Here is a 15,174-nt window from a genome sequence, read left to right on the forward strand (position 1 = left end):
ATAGGAAAAATAATGTACGAGCAATTGAAAAGATGACTTTTTTGTGCTGAGTTGCACATGATTAAACATGATAATGAAAGCTTAGTTCTACCTCCACCCATATCCCCTATTAGTAGAACAAATATCTGGAGGGTGATGTATTTTCACATGAATGGACAATAAAGATTTGCACATATCATTTAGTCTGATCAGGAGATGTTGATCTGACAAATAAAAAAAAAGAAAAGAAAGTGACTGAAGTGTTTTGTTTGAGGAGGTGTGGACTATAGAGCTGAAACACCCATTTCTTTCTGTATATAAAACTGCTTTCTGAGCTACCCTATTCTATTTCATCTACTTGTTACACTAGATCAGAGCAAACAGAACACCATGGCTTTTTCTATTCGTACAGGGGGAGGATCACGGCAATTTTCATCCCGGAGTGGTCTTAGTGGGGGATCTGTAAGAGTATCTAGTTCCAGTGGTGGAGGAAGCTTTGGTGGGGGATCTGGTGGAGGCTTTGGTGTTGCTTCTCTGCTTGGTTCTAGTTCTGGATTTGGTGGAGGTCTTGGCAACAGCATAGGGGGAGGCTTTGGAGGTGGCTTTGGTAGCAGCTTAGGAGCTGGTTTTGGAGGTGGCTTTGGTGCTGGTAGTGGTGGTGATGGTGGCCTTCTTTCTGGCACGGAAAAGGAAACCATGCAAAACCTGAATGACCGTCTGGCTGTCTACTTGAACAAAGTACATTCTCTGGAGGAGGCCAATACTGAACTAGAGTGTAAAATCCGTGAATGGTATGAAAAAAATGGTCCTGGTGCTAGTGGCCCTGGAGCTGGCCATGATTATGGTAAATATTACCTAATAATTGAAGACCTCAGGAATAAGGTAAAAAAATCACCGAACTGTTCCATTTTTTTACAATCTAAACTCACCGAATATTGTCCTAGGCAAAAATTACAATAGTTTTGAGAAACTAAAAGCAAATTTTCTCTAAGATACTGTTATTTGTAACGGTCTTCTATCACATGAATATTTTTGTTGTAATGCAGATGAAACAAATGTATTGAAATTGTGTAGCTATTAATGATGTGAACTCACCTGACCTCATTTGAATTAAAGAGAAGGTAGAGATAAAATTAACTAATGTTAACTTAGATAATTATTTTTCTTCAAAAAAATTTTTAAAAGGTTTTCGTGTTCATACTGCTTGCACCTCAATTCAATTTCTGCAATAAAGAGATTAACTGAAATTCTAATGCTAATTTATATTCACTGATATAAACTGGTGTTGCTTACTTACAATAACAGAGAGTCTGGTCCTAAATATTTTAGTTATATATTGTACAAGAGTCTAATGAATGTCTCTTACATTATTATATTACTAATGTTGAACAGTAAGGCCATCAGGTTACAGAATCACTATCCGGGCATCCTGCTTGTCTTTCCAGATAATTAATGCCACTATTGACAACGCCAGGATCGTTTTGCAGATTGATAATGCCAGACTGGCTGCTGATGACTTCAGACTGAAGTAGGTAGCAAGTACTATTATGCAATCTATTATGAATCCTATTACTAAGCTTTTATTTAAAAATGCCAAATAAATCCAGAACATTTTAGATATTTTTCTTAGAAAATGTATATGAAGTATAACTGTTCAACTGAATAGCAGTCATAGTCATAATACATTGTTTTTGAATTAGTAGTACATGATGCAACTGTTTAAAAGCCGGTATATGATTTTCTAAAGGTATGAGAATGAAGCAGCTCTTCGGCAGAGTGTGGAGGCTGATATCAATGGTCTCCGTAGAGTTCTGGATGAGCTGACTTTGACCAGAACTGATCTAGAGATGCAAATAGAAGGCCTGAATGAGGAACTGGCTTACCTCAAGAAGAACCATGAGGAGGTAGACAGAGTGTTTGCTTCTGGACTGCAGTGTTTTCATAAAAAGACTCATAGTAAAACACAATATATACTACAAAAAAAGATGAGATGTGCAATGTCAGTCATTTTTCTGATTTTTTCAGCATGGTAATGAGTCCTTTTTGCTGTTGGGTTTGTTTTCAGTTTAATCAAGGAATTGGGGGATAAAGGGACACAGAAAAAATCAAAAATACAAGCTGTTTGCTCTTAATGGTGCTAGTATTACAGGATTTCTCAGATTCACCGCAATTGTCCCAAGAATATATGCTTTGTGTAAGGCCCCTGTGGGAAGGTACAATAGAAAGGCCAAGATGGGTGTGGTGAAGAAACAACAGACTACTTTATTGAAAAAGGATTAAATAGGCTTGGATCTGCCAATGTAATAATGGGGGAAACTTCAGACTTCACCTTTTAAAGCAAGAGAGCGTTAAGATACACTAGCATGTTACATTCTGTTCAGGTTTTGGTTTTGCAAAGTTCAATTATTAACCTTTAGACTTTGGATAAGCAGCAACATGTTTTCTTTCTAGCTGCTTTAGAATTTCTGGGTTTGTTCTGAAAATGTACAGGGCTCTGAATTGTCAGCATATTTGCTTTTGTTAGCGTGCAGTACATTTTAAACTCTTGCTATCACTTCATCACAACAGCTCTTAGTTTTTTGTCAGTCTATTCAGTGATGAATGAAATGAAACTGGGTCGCAAGACCTTTTCATAGGTTTTTTTTTCAAAATATCATGAAAATCAACCAAATGTGTTATTCTGATGCAATTGATGTTTACATGTATTTTCAACAGATGTAGCAAAACTGGATAACTTAGATAGGGCCACAATAAGGTGGGTGCATAATTGGCTGGATAACCGTAGTCAGAGAGTTGTTGTTAACGGTTCTAAATCCTGCTGGAAAGGGATAACAAGTGGAGTTCCTCAAGGGTCTGTTTTGGGACCCGTACTGTTCAATATTTTCATCAATGATGTAGATATTGGGACAGAGAGTACGCTTATTAAGTTTGCAGATGATACCAAACTGGGTGGGGTTGCAACTTCTTTGGAGGATAGGGACATAATTCAAAATGACCTTAGCAAGTTAGAGAAATGGTCAGAGGTAAACAGGATGAGGTTTAACAAAGAGAAATGCAAAGTGCTCCACTTAGGAAGGAACAATCAGTTCCATACATACAAGATGGGAAGCGACTGTCTAGGAAGGAGCATGGCGGAAAGGGATCTAGGGGTCATAGTGGACCACAAGTTGAATATGAGTCAACAGTGTGATGCTGTTGCAAAAAAAGCAAATATGATTCTAGGTTGTATCAACAGGTGTGTTGTAAGCAAAACTTGTGAAGTCATTCTGCCGCTCTACTCTGCACTAGTTAGGCCTCAGCTGGAGTACTGTGTCCAGTTCTGGGCGCCACATTTCAAGAAAGATGTGGAGAAATTGGAAAGGGTACAGAGAAGAGCGACAAGAATGATTAAAGGTTTAGAGAACATGACCTATAAAGCCAAGCTTCATGAACTGGGCTTGTTTAGTTTGGAAAAAAGAAGATTAAGGGGGGACATGATAGCGGTTTTCAAATATCTAAAAGGGTGTCACAAGGAGGAAGGAGAAAATTTGTTCCTCTTGGTTACTGAGGACAGGGAGTATTGGGCTTAAAGTGTAGCAGGGGAGGTTTAGATTAGACATTAGGAAAAAATTCCTAACTGTCAGGGTGGTCAAATATTGGAATAAATTGCCAAGGGAGGTGGTGGAATCTCCCTCTCTGGAGATATTTAAGAACAGGTTAGATAGACATCTGTCAGGGATGGTGTAGACGGAGCTTGGTCCTGCCTTGAGGGCGGGGGGCTGGACTCGATGACCTCTTGAGGTCCCTTCCAGTCCTATTATTCTATGACTCTATGGATCAAATATTTTAAAATGTATGACAAATATTTTTCCACTAAGGATAAATTTTCTCTCAAGTTGAAAGCTAATACAGAAATGAACCAGAGGAACCTGTGAAGTCAATGAAACCAGTACTCTATATTTCTTTCCCTTTAATGATTTTTTTTCCTAATAGCCTAGGGCACTGGGTGGGGAAGAAATGACTTCTGAGTATTTCTGATCTATCTAAAGTGTTGCAAAAACTGAAATGGCAAGATTGTTGATATGCATTGCATGGGTTGCTGTGATACAACGAAAAGATATTCATATTTAAAACAGGGTAAATGTAACAGTACAGATAGTAGCAGATAGGATTGCACTAGGAAGATTTAATATTGAAGGGACCTTGAATTATACACTTTTCTTTATAATAATTTAGAGCTAATCATTTTGTTCATTATTATACTGAAATACCTTTACTTCCGTTTATTCTAGGAGCTTCAAAGTTTCCAAGGTAATGCCACCGGCCAAGTTAGTGTTGAAATGGATGCTGCTCCAGGAATTGATCTGACCAAGATTCTGAATGATATGAGAGGACAGTATGAAGTCATTGCTGAACAGAACCGTAAAGAGGCTGAAGCATGGTTCAGTGAAAAAGTAAACATCTTCAAGATAATCAATTCAGCCAAACACATTTAAATATAGGAAAAAATATTTGTTGTCGCTGATTTACATTTTATTTTTCCTTGACATTTCAGAGCATGGAACTCAAAAGGGAAATTTCCACCAACACTGAACAGCTTCAGTCAGGTAAAAGTGAAATCACAGATTTAAGACGCATTCTCCAGGGCCTGGAAATTGAACTACAGTCTCAACTTTCCATGGTATGCTGATAGAATAACAATCATAAACTACACAGTACCTTTTCCAATTTCAGATATACTACTGTTTAAAATTAACATTTAATTATTCCAGGTATTCTTTTTAGTCCATAAACTGCAATAATAGCTGGAATACCTGCATGGCAAATACATCATTATGATTGGGAACTGCAAAAAACAGGATTATATCTACTATATATTTTGAAGAGTTTGTGTATTTGTTTGTACAAAATAAATTCATACTTCGTGATTACCTACAAATAACAATATTTGCATAAACCTGCCACTTAAATTAGCTGAATGCACTACTTTTTCACTGGAATATTCTGGGTGAAAGGTTTAAAACAGTGTTTCTCAAACTGTGAACTGCAGCCAGTGAAAGCTACGAGGTTCCATGGCTGCAAAGCCTGTAAGTAAACAAACCAGAGCATCCAGTAGCAGCTTTCTCAGAGTGGGTCCACGGACCACTTTGAGAAACACTGGTTTAAATATTTATTTTTGTTTTTCATTGGAAAAAAGTCATGACTATTATAATTAGAGTTCATAAAATATTTACTAACAAAATTAAAACAGGATCACCTATTCAACTGTCATTTTAGTGCAAAGAACATTTTTACTATTACAAATCACAAAATAATTCAAATTAGTTACAGAAAGAATAAATGAAGTTTCTGATTCAAATGTACTATGTATGGTAATTATTCAGCTAAATGAATAATGTTTGAAGTTGAAATCCTACACATTTAAAACTGCTGTTTTACTTCCCTTTTGCAAGCACATTAATAAAAAATTCTATTACATATATTTAATTTTTTAAACTTTCCTATAAGTGTAATCTATGCAAAATGGTTTTGCCTGGAAAATGATGGGCCTCAGCTGATAATATTTAATACGAAACAAAAGGCAAGAATTTCATTATAAGAAGAAATTTTTAAATGTGTTGTTACATATATAGAGAAATAGTACCACTTCTTTCCAACATTTTAGCCCACTTTTTTCTTAATTCATTAATGGGTTTCTTCTCTCTAGTCATAGATTGTATTTACTTAATAATATATCTTTTTATGCAGAAAAAATCCCTTGAAGACACACTGGCAGAAACAGAAGCAAGTTACTGTGCTCAACTCTCCCAAATTCAACTTCAGATTGGGAATTTGGAGAGCCAACTTTTCCAGGTCAGGGCTGATATGGAGCGCCAGAATGCAGAGTATCAGCAGCTCTTGAACATCAAGACACGGCTGGAAATGGAGATTGAGACCTACCGCCGCCTGCTAGATGGAGAGTTTGGGTAAGCAAAGATCTGAACATGAAAATTCCCATTTTACTCATTCCCATGGTGAATCCAAAGTGATTTCCCCCAATATTTCAATGCAAATTCAAAGGAAATAAAATTGGTAGAGACTGGTAGTCCACAACAGAAAGTAAGGCCTATGACACACACAGATTTCAAAAGTACATTTGTTGATTGTAAAGACAGTCTACATCTGTGTGATAGCCTGAATTAGAGACACATGCAATTTCAGGACTTAACGAAGGTATGACAGAATTAAACTTGTAAAAGTAATGAGACTGTTTACACAAAATTTCATTCAAATATTGTTATTTGGTTTTGGACCATTTTATGCCAGAAACTGATATTTTTCACATAATTCCTGTAAATTTACCAAACTAATGACTTTTTGGAAAATTTTAAAGAAAATTCTGAAGTAGATGTAGTCATATATGTTTTTTAGGTTACATAATTTGGCCTTTTCAATGAATATGTATTGTGACTTGGTAAGAATTGATCTGGCAATTGTACTGACTAATCAAAGAAGGATAATATAACAACTTTTCTTTAAGTAAAGTTCTCACCCATGATGCTTATGATTTCAGTATTTTAAAACAAGAAGAAATAAGATTATTTCTTATCGTTCCTGATTCATGCAGGATTAAAAAAACAAACAACATTTACTGTTCTATACTCCTGATCCTGACAACTATTATGTAACATTGTATATGTGTGATTTCTTTGCAGAAGTGCATTTACTGGGGGACAAGGAGGTTCATTTGAAAGTTCATCATTGACAAGTTCCAAATCACAAACACAATCGCTGGATTCTTCTAATGGTGGGTTGAATCTCCTGAGATAACATTTATTGTTAAAAGTTTTTTTCAGAGGAGCAAATATCAATTAAAATGATTTTATAAAACAAATGCTATAGCTAAATTAATAAATGTCATTCTGTTCTACTACTCTGTAAAGTTCATCATGGCAAGAAACTTTAATCTTTAATTTTAAAGGATTAAGGGCATAACAAGTTATCCTGTGTAGATTGTCTTGCTTTAGAACTTTAATTGATGAAATCTCATGTCAATGTTAACATATGAAGATTCAGCAAACATGTATATGGGAGGTCAGACAAATGTAGGACACAAACACAGTTATATGTGGGACAGAAAAGATTGTTCTTGATTGCAGGCTGCTGTATCTTTGTTTTGTGATGACTGTGTTTTCACAAAAGCTGTTAATGTGCCTTGCTTCGAAATGGTAAATGGTTAACATGACAAATTTTCCTCTCTCTTGCTCTGTCATAGGCTATTGCTTCCTAGTTGCTGGGATCAACCCAACATTTCAAGTTTGATTTCAGTGTGCCTTTATATTGTTTGTTCTGGCTACTATGAAAACAAGTGACTTGCTTTAGCTGACTATAACATATGGCCTTGGATTTTCTCAAGTTTACCATGTGAACGAGTTCAAAGCTGAAACGAACCTTTGAATGCCAGACATCCAACAATGATTAAGGAATTTAATGTTAGGAATCCTGTCACACAATCTGACCCTGCAAACAGACCAAAGACAGAGAATATGTAACTGATCAAGTTTTTTAATGTGGTGACAATATGGTGTCTATGTCTCACAAGCATACAAAAGCACTGTAAGCACAACTGCACAGAAGACATTTATCTTAGTGCTTATTTTGACATCCTTCGCATTCCTTAGGCAGCATTCCAATTTCCATTCTGAATTTGGAGGTTTTTAAAATAATCTTAATACTTTCATAAATTAATTGTTTTTTTGTTTTTATTAATTTTTAGATCCAACCAAAACCAGAAAGATCAAAACAATCATTGAAGAGGTGGTGGATGGTAAAATTGTCTCATCCCAAGTACAGGAAGTTGAAGAGAAGATATAAGCAACAGCATGTGCATTATATTGTTTCTTTGACAAGCATCCCAATAAAGAGATATAACTTTGAGAGAGCATATTCTTTTGTCAGAAGTGATGAATACAATTTGCCTTCTTTTTCTTTTGATTTCTTTTACACAAAACAAAAATACATTTATGATCCTCTAAAGTTTGATAATGAAATAAATATTCTGTTTCAAATTATACTTGCCTTTATTGCTTTCAAAATATAGTCACAATTCAAATCCAGCTATTGTAGTACTGTAGTGTTAAAAGATAACTGAAAAAAAACAGATTTCTAGTGTCCAAGTTAAATTTTCAGTTTTTTATTATACCATAGGCTTTTTATCTGTAATTTTGAGAAGTGAAAAATCAATATAAATTACTCTTCTATTCTTAATTTCATATACAGTTTTTAGCCAATAAAAAAGGAATAAACAAACCTTTAAAATGAGTACTCTTTGAGAGGTGCTATCAAAACTTTAGAACTGTCATTATCAAACAATTTTTTTCTGTTCAGTACCTTGCTTAATCATACAATTTATATGTGAATGTCAGTAATTTTAATGCTCATTTAAGGAAGTGTTTGCCGCGCGGCACGGGGTCCGACCTAGCCGGCATTTAAAAATGGCGCCGGCGGGCTTTATGCAAATGAAGCCCAGGAAATTCAAATCCCAGGCTTCATTTGCAACTCCATATGACTACATTACCCCCCCTAGTTCAAACTAGGGGGATAGTGTAGACATACCCATTAGAATTAGCGCATCTAGACTTAAAAACTAGTTCGAATTAGCATTTTGCTAATTCGAACTAGCATGTCCACACTGAGTGTACCCTGAACCGAGGTTAAGGATGGCCGGAAGCAGTGCCAGCAGGGCATCAGATTAGGACTTAGAGCATGGAGCTGCTGTCTCAGGCTAGCCGAGGGCTGTGCTTAAAAGGACCGGACCCCCACCCCGGACAGACAGTTCCCACACTCGGCACATCACAGCACTCGGCCATCAGCCCGGCTGCACTTGCCGCAGGCTGCCATCCGGAGGGGGGGTCAATCAAGGGGCTTCAGGAGAGCTTCCACCCCGAGGAGCCCGCAGAGCCAGCCCAGTCCTCCCCATCGGGGGCTCGTACCCCATTCCTCCCTCACCTCCTTCCACTTACCTCTCCCTAGCCCCCCTTCCTGATGTACAAAATAAAGGACAATTGTGTTCAAAAATAGAATCTCTCTTTATTGAACAAAACTCGGGGAGACTGGGAAAAGGAGGTGGGAGAGGGGAGGGCAACTAAAATGATGAGGGGTTTGGAACAGGTCCCATATGAAGAGAGGCTAAAGAGACTGGGACTTTTCAGCTTAGAAAAGAGCAGACTGAGGGGGGATATGATAGAGGTCTATAAAAGCATGAGTGGTGTGGAGAGGGTGCATAAAGAAAAGTTCTTCATTAGTTCCCATAAGGACTAAAGGACACCGAATGAAATGAATGGGTAGCAGGCTTCAAACTAACAACAGAAAGTTCTTCTTCACAAAGCAAATAGTCAACCTGTGGAACTCCTTGCTGCAGGAGGCTGTGAAGGCTAGAACTAGAACAGAGTTTAAAGAGAAGTGGGATAAAGTCATGGTGGTTGGGTCCATGGAGTGGTATTAGCCAGGGGGTAGAAATGGTGTCCCTGGCCTCTGTTTGTGGAAGGCTGGAGATGGATGGCACGAGACAAATGGCTTGGTCATTGTCTTCGGTCCATCCCCTCCAGGGTACCTAGTGTTGGCCGCTGTTGACAGACAGGCTACTGGGCTAGATGGACCTTTGGTCTGACCCAGTACGGCCATTCTAAGCTCAGGGTCGGGGGTCTCAGTGGACCACCTTGTTTTTCATGCAAACCTGCTCCTGGGTGGCCAGGCTGGCAGCTATCCTGCCCTAGACGGCCACTTTCCTGTGCCTAGTGCAGAGGTCGTGGATGAGGTCCACGATGTCTGCACTAGACCAGGCGGGCGCCCGCCTCTTGCGGACCTGGGCAGGCTCCCGGGAGCTGTCAGCCTGGTCCCGGGAAGAGGCGGAGGGCTGGGTGGCAGCAGGTGGATGGCTCGAGCCGTGCCAGGTGCAGGGTCTGCTGGCTGGGTGCTGGCAGGCTTGCACCTGGCACGGGCACCATAGCCAGCCCGTGCCCCTTTAAAGGCTCCAGGGCTGGGAGGGGGGCAGAATAGTTTCCCTGGTGGTACCCAGAGTGGCCACCAGGGAAAGCTGGGGAGGGCTAACCTCCCAGTAGTTCGAATTAAGTGGCTACACAGCCCTTAATTCGAACTAGTTAATTCGAACTAGGCATTAGTCCTTGTGAAATGAGGTTTACCTAGTTCGAATTAAGCGCTCCGCTAGTTTGACTTAAGTTCGAACTAGCGGTTTGCCTGTGTAGCGCCTATCAAAGATCATTCGAACTAACGTCTATTAGTTCGAATTAACTTTGTAGTGTAGACATACCCTAGCAGACTCATTAATCTCCAAGTGGTCTCAGTTACTAGAAGGGACAAAGCATCACACCCAGGAGGTGCGTGGGTTACACTTGCAATCTGTTCTAGATCTCCTTGTGAACTTTGAGCATGGAATTCTGGCATATTGAACATCCAGGAGACTGGCCCTTTTCAAACCACTTCGGATGATCAAAGTGGTTGTCCAACATTGGGAAGACAGCCGTGCATGAAGGACATCTCTTGAATCCTGGCTTTATTTTTATTTTTTTGGTGCCCTCTCACAACTAGTACCATGCTAAATAAAGAACAGTTACTTACCTTGTAATTGTTGTTCTTCGAGATGTGTTGCTTTTGTGGCCCAGGTGCCCATCCTGGACATCTGCAGGGCCGCCATGTGGTCTTCAGTTTATGCCTTTGCTGACCATTATGCTCTGGTGCACCAAGTAAGGGAGGACACTGCCGTGGGTAGGCCTGTCCTTCATTCCATTGAATGTTAGAACTCTGATCCCTCCTTCTGGGGGTGCTGCTTTGGAGTCGCCCCCATGGAATGGACAGGAGCAAGCACTCGAAGAAGAACTAACTTTGCTTATCTCTAAACTATGAATTATTCTCACGACACTCAGCCAGTGAGGACTAAGCAACCAGCAGGCTAAGTGATCTAAAATCAACATTTAATTACACATTAGAGAAGTAATGAAATGGTAAATCCTTATAGGTAGTTATTGTAAATAGTTACCAAAGCCAAGTAAGTAGATTCAATCCTTTGAAATGTAAGTTTTATTGTCAGAGACTTAGAAGTAAATATTTTTTCTGTGTTTACTGATATGTTAGAAGCTTCGCAATATGTTCTCATTAGTTCATAGATTAGAAATCTCTATAGCAGTGGTCTACAACCTTTTTAAGCATGAGATCACTTTTTGAATTTAAGTGCAATTCAAGATCTACCACAAACCCAAAACCCCTGACCCCACCTCCTTTGTGCCCCTTCTCTGAGGTTCCACCCCTGCTCACTCCATAATCCCTCCCTCCCACATCCTCCCTCCCTTTCACCAGGCTGGGGCAGAGGGTCGGGGTGCAGGTTCTAGTCTTGGATTGAGGGATCTGGATTGTGAGAGAGGCTCGGAGCTGAGCTTGAGGCAGGCAGTTGGGGTACCGGAGGGAGTTCTAGGTGCAGGCTCTGGGAGGGCATTTGGATGCAGGGGTACTCGGAGCTAGGGCAGGAGCTTGAGGTGCAGAGGGGGTTCATGACTGGGGTAGGGTTTTGAGATATAGGCTCTAGCTGGGTACTGCTAACCTCAGGTGGCCCCTGGGTGGCGGTGCTGTGGGGCTAAGGCGGGCTCCCCCCTGTCCTGGCCCTGCACCACTTCCAAAAGCTGCTAACAAATTTCATCCCAAATTCTGTTGTGCCCCCTCTCTGCTCTGTGGAGACAGGATACAGAGTAGGAGGGGGGGGGCACCTTGACTTCAGCACCCCTCCTATCTCTTCCTTGCCCTGCACAGTGAGCAGGAGGCTCCTGAGGGGACAACTCCAAAGCAAAGGGCAGGAGATGTGCAGATGAAGTGCAGGCACTTGATAGACTCTTGGCCAAACCAGTTAGGATCACCTGTCAGAGGCTCCAAGATCTACCAGTGGATCCCGATCTACAGGTTGGTGACCACTGCTCTATAGTCTATTGATTAAGAGATCAAAAGTGAATGTTAGCAATTAGATGAAATGTAGTGTAATAATATCGTTGTCCTTATTTCTCTGTGATGTTTGTATTAAGCTAAGAACCTTTGAATGGTTAATTGCCGTATGCTAATCAATGCAACTAATTGCCTGTGTATATGTAGGAAATAGGAACTGATTTCAAAGCAACAATGGTCATTATCTGTTCTTCAATCAATGAAAGCCTGCAGTGACAAGAAGTATATCACCCTTTTATATAGACTCGCCCTCAGAGCATTCAGAAATGCTAAGCAGAAGTGGATGAATATGTACTTTAATAGACACTGGATGGAAAAAGTTCTACTCTTATGCACCACTAGGTGGCATAGTATACATAAGTGGGACTATTCAGAGCCACTTGGGAAAGAAAAAGAGGTTACTCACCTTGTGCAGTAACTGGTGTTCTTTGAGATTGATGTCCTTGTGGATGCTCCACAGTAGGTGTTTCGGCACCCCTAGACTTATAGTTGGATATTTTTAGCAGCAATACCTTGGGGGGTGATGCACATGCGCAGAGCTGTCTCACACCGTAGCAAGTGTGCCAACATGTGCGCATTGTCAACTGTCTCTCAGTTCCTTCTTTGTTGCAGAGAGATGTTGACTCCGAAGCAGAAGGGAAGAGGAAGGGCCACAGAGCACCCACTGGGATACCCATCTCAAAGAACACCAGTGCACCAGTAAGTAACCTCTTTTTCTTCTTCGAGGAGTGTCCCAATGGGTGCTGTACTGTAAATGACTATGGAGCAGTATCCCAAGAATTTGGAGGAAGGGGCTTCGGACATTTAGTGTAGGCAGCACATAGAACTGCCAACCCAAATTGTGTGTGTTGTGAGGCATATATATCTAAGGTACAGTTTGGTCTAGGAATGGTTGTTTGTTAATTGAGTAGTACATCTTAATACAGTTGGCAATCCATTTACAAAGTCTTTGTTTAGAAATGGCTTGACCTTTCGAATGATCTGCTATGGATAGGAACAGTCAGAACATCTAAATTGTTTTGTTTGTTCTAGGTGGAAGGCTATTGCCTGATGTACATCTAAGAGTGGATACAAACATCGTAGACATCTGGAAGTGGCTTTTGGTGGAAAACAGGTAAGTATGTAGATGTATTAATGTGGAATGGAAAAACCACTTTGGGAAGAAATTTTGGGTGAGGTCTGAGCAGCACCTTGTCCTGTAAAATATTGTGAATGGAGGGTTGGTCATGAGTGCAGGAATCTCACTAACTCTTCCTGCCGTGGTGATGGCTATGAGGAAGGCAACCTTCATTCAGAGATGTAAAAGTGAACAAATTGCCATTGGCTCAAAGGGATGCCCTGTCAATGTTGTAAGGACCAGGTTTAAGTCCCAGCAAGGTAGTGTCTGTTTAAAAGAAATGAACACATTGTTGAGTCCCTTCAAAAACCTTTTTGTAACTGGATAACCAAAGACTGTGTGCCCTTCTATTTGGCAGTGATCACTCAATATCGATGCCAGGTGCACTTTAATGGAAGAGTTTGAAAGTCTGTTTCTTTAAAGAGAGCAGGTAGTCCAACAATTTCAGTAGAGGAGTTGAATGGGGTTGTAGCGGGCTTCCCGCTCCACCACAGCGTCCCCTGCCGTCTGTTCGGGGAATTAGATCTGCCGGCAGGTGGCGCGGTATTTTCAGGACACTGCCCTCCGGCAATGTCCACAATAGCCTGACCTTTTCCCCTCTTCCAGGGGACGGTTAGTTGTGGGTCGGCAGGCCTTTAGGAGGCGGTTCCTCCACCCTGGTACAATGGGTGGCTCGTCCGCCCTATGGCCCTACCGTGCCTTAAAATAGTCCAAGTCTATGAGTCTATCTCCGGCCTTATCTCAGGTTGGGGTGAGAGACAATAGTTCAGGGGCCCGGCCTTGCTTCAGGCCCGGGCCACGGGGGAAGAAATTCTCCATATATTCAAGTCTCTTAACTCATTTAGGGGCAGGGCAACAGTCCTAGTCCTGGCCCTTTAAAAGGTCCGGTCCGGATCCTGGCCGGGTACCAAAACCACCATACGGAAGCCCAGGCCCTTGAGCAGGGCAGGGCAGGGCAGCGGAGCACCGGGTGCAAGCCCAGACCCTCAAGCAGGGCGGGGCGGCAAACACAGTAAGCTGAGCCCAGGCCCTTGGCACAGGGCGGGGTAGCTAATTAACAATGGCGGCCAGGCCCTAGTACAAGGCATGGCCACAAACCAGACAGCGTGAGTAAGCCCTAGCCCTATAGCAGGGCGGGACAACCAACACAATAAGCAAAGCCGGCCCTAACTCAGGGCAGGGCAGCAAATGGCGGCCAGGCCCTGACGCAAGGCGTGGCCGCAGACAAACATACAGGTTTGTAGAAGCTCCTAGTTCAAGAGCTGGGCAGGTAGGGCACCTGCGGCAGTGGCAAGGGGGAGACTGCCACCCGGTTAGTGGGTGGCAGGGGGGCGCAGGCCCACCCACTCCACTGCGCCCCGGCCCAGGGGCCCTGGATGCAGCAGTTCAGCTGCTACGGGCTCAGCAGGGGCTCCAGCCCGCAACTTGCTGGCAATTTGCTGCTCTCAGCCCATGCTACCTCCTGGGCCACTTCTTGTCTCCCCCTTCGCGGGTAGCAGGTCTGTCAGGGAGTCGAAGTGCTGTCATCCCAGCAGTGTCCAGTCGGCCCAATCCAGGGGGTCAAGGGGTTGGAACTCTGCAGCGTCCCGTGGGCTCGCCTGGCCCCGGCGTTCCAGTACCCATCGGGGTTCCAGCTGGTCCAGCGACTCAGGCCAGTCCTCTGGGTCCACGGGAGGTTCGGCTGGCTGGCTTGGCCACGCCTCCGTAGCCCTGGCAGGGAAGCCTTGACTGGCCTCCGGGGAGGCCGCTGAGGGCGGTCTAGGCCCGGTCTTAACCTCCCCCGGCAGGAGCTCTGGACAGGCCTCCATCTTCTTCAGAGGCTGGGCCCTGACTGAGCTCCCCGGCGGCCTTCTTATACTCCTAGCCCCACCCTTTGACTTCCGGTCAGGTGAGGGGGCGGGGCTAGGCTGGGCCCAAAATGGCTCCCTGAGGGGTTTCTCCGCCTCCGGCTCAGTGGGTGGCCACTCTACCCCACTACAGGGGTGCTAGTGAATGTTCTGTGGCCCAGTGACTAAAATGTTGCCACTTCTGAGCATTGGTTTTTCTAGTGCTTGATTTGCAATTATTCACATGAGAAGTTAAAAGACTGCTACTATAAAGGCAACTTTCATGAC

General features: G+C 42.3%; 1 protein-coding gene and 1 long non-coding RNA gene across 2 annotated transcripts; one reads left to right on the forward strand and one right to left on the reverse strand.

The window, feature by feature from the left end:
* Positions 1-279: 279 nt before the first annotated feature.
* Positions 280-8,409, forward strand: LOC102451791 (keratin, type I cytoskeletal 12). Its single transcript, XM_006114288.4, has 8 exons — positions 280-861; positions 1,425-1,507; positions 1,727-1,883; positions 4,251-4,412; positions 4,514-4,639; positions 5,707-5,924; positions 6,654-6,745; positions 7,715-8,409. Exons 1-8 carry the CDS (start codon positions 370-372, stop codon positions 7,810-7,812), a joined length of 1,428 nt encoding a protein of 475 aa, XP_006114350.2. The 5' UTR covers positions 280-369; the 3' UTR covers positions 7,813-8,409.
* LOC142820985 (uncharacterized) lies at positions 5,780-14,466 on the reverse strand. Its single transcript, XR_012898026.1, has 3 exons — positions 10,576-14,466; positions 7,390-7,458; positions 5,780-5,907 (listed from the first exon to the last, which is right to left on the reverse strand). It is a non-coding gene; the product is annotated as an uncharacterized LOC142820985 (long non-coding RNA).
* Positions 14,467-15,174: the final 708 nt, after the last annotated feature.

Source organism: Pelodiscus sinensis, chromosome 29 (genome assembly GCF_049634645.1).
Source record: "Pelodiscus sinensis isolate JC-2024 chromosome 29, ASM4963464v1, whole genome shotgun sequence".
In the NCBI taxonomy this organism is placed as follows: domain Eukaryota; kingdom Metazoa; phylum Chordata; order Testudines; family Trionychidae; genus Pelodiscus; species Pelodiscus sinensis.

Bases quoted from the DNA above. Each gene is read 5' to 3' on its own strand.
- LOC102451791 (XM_006114288.4), top strand. From the start codon at position 370: ATGGCTTTTTCTATTCGTACAGGGGGAGGATCACGGCAATTTTCATCC. The intron at 862-1,424 runs GTAAAAAAATCA...TTGTCTTTCCAG, and splicing joins TTGAAGACCTCAGGAATAAG to ATAATTAATGCCACTATTGA. The intron at 1,884-4,250 runs GTAGACAGAGTG...CGTTTATTCTAG, and splicing joins TCAAGAAGAACCATGAGGAG to GAGCTTCAAAGTTTCCAAGG.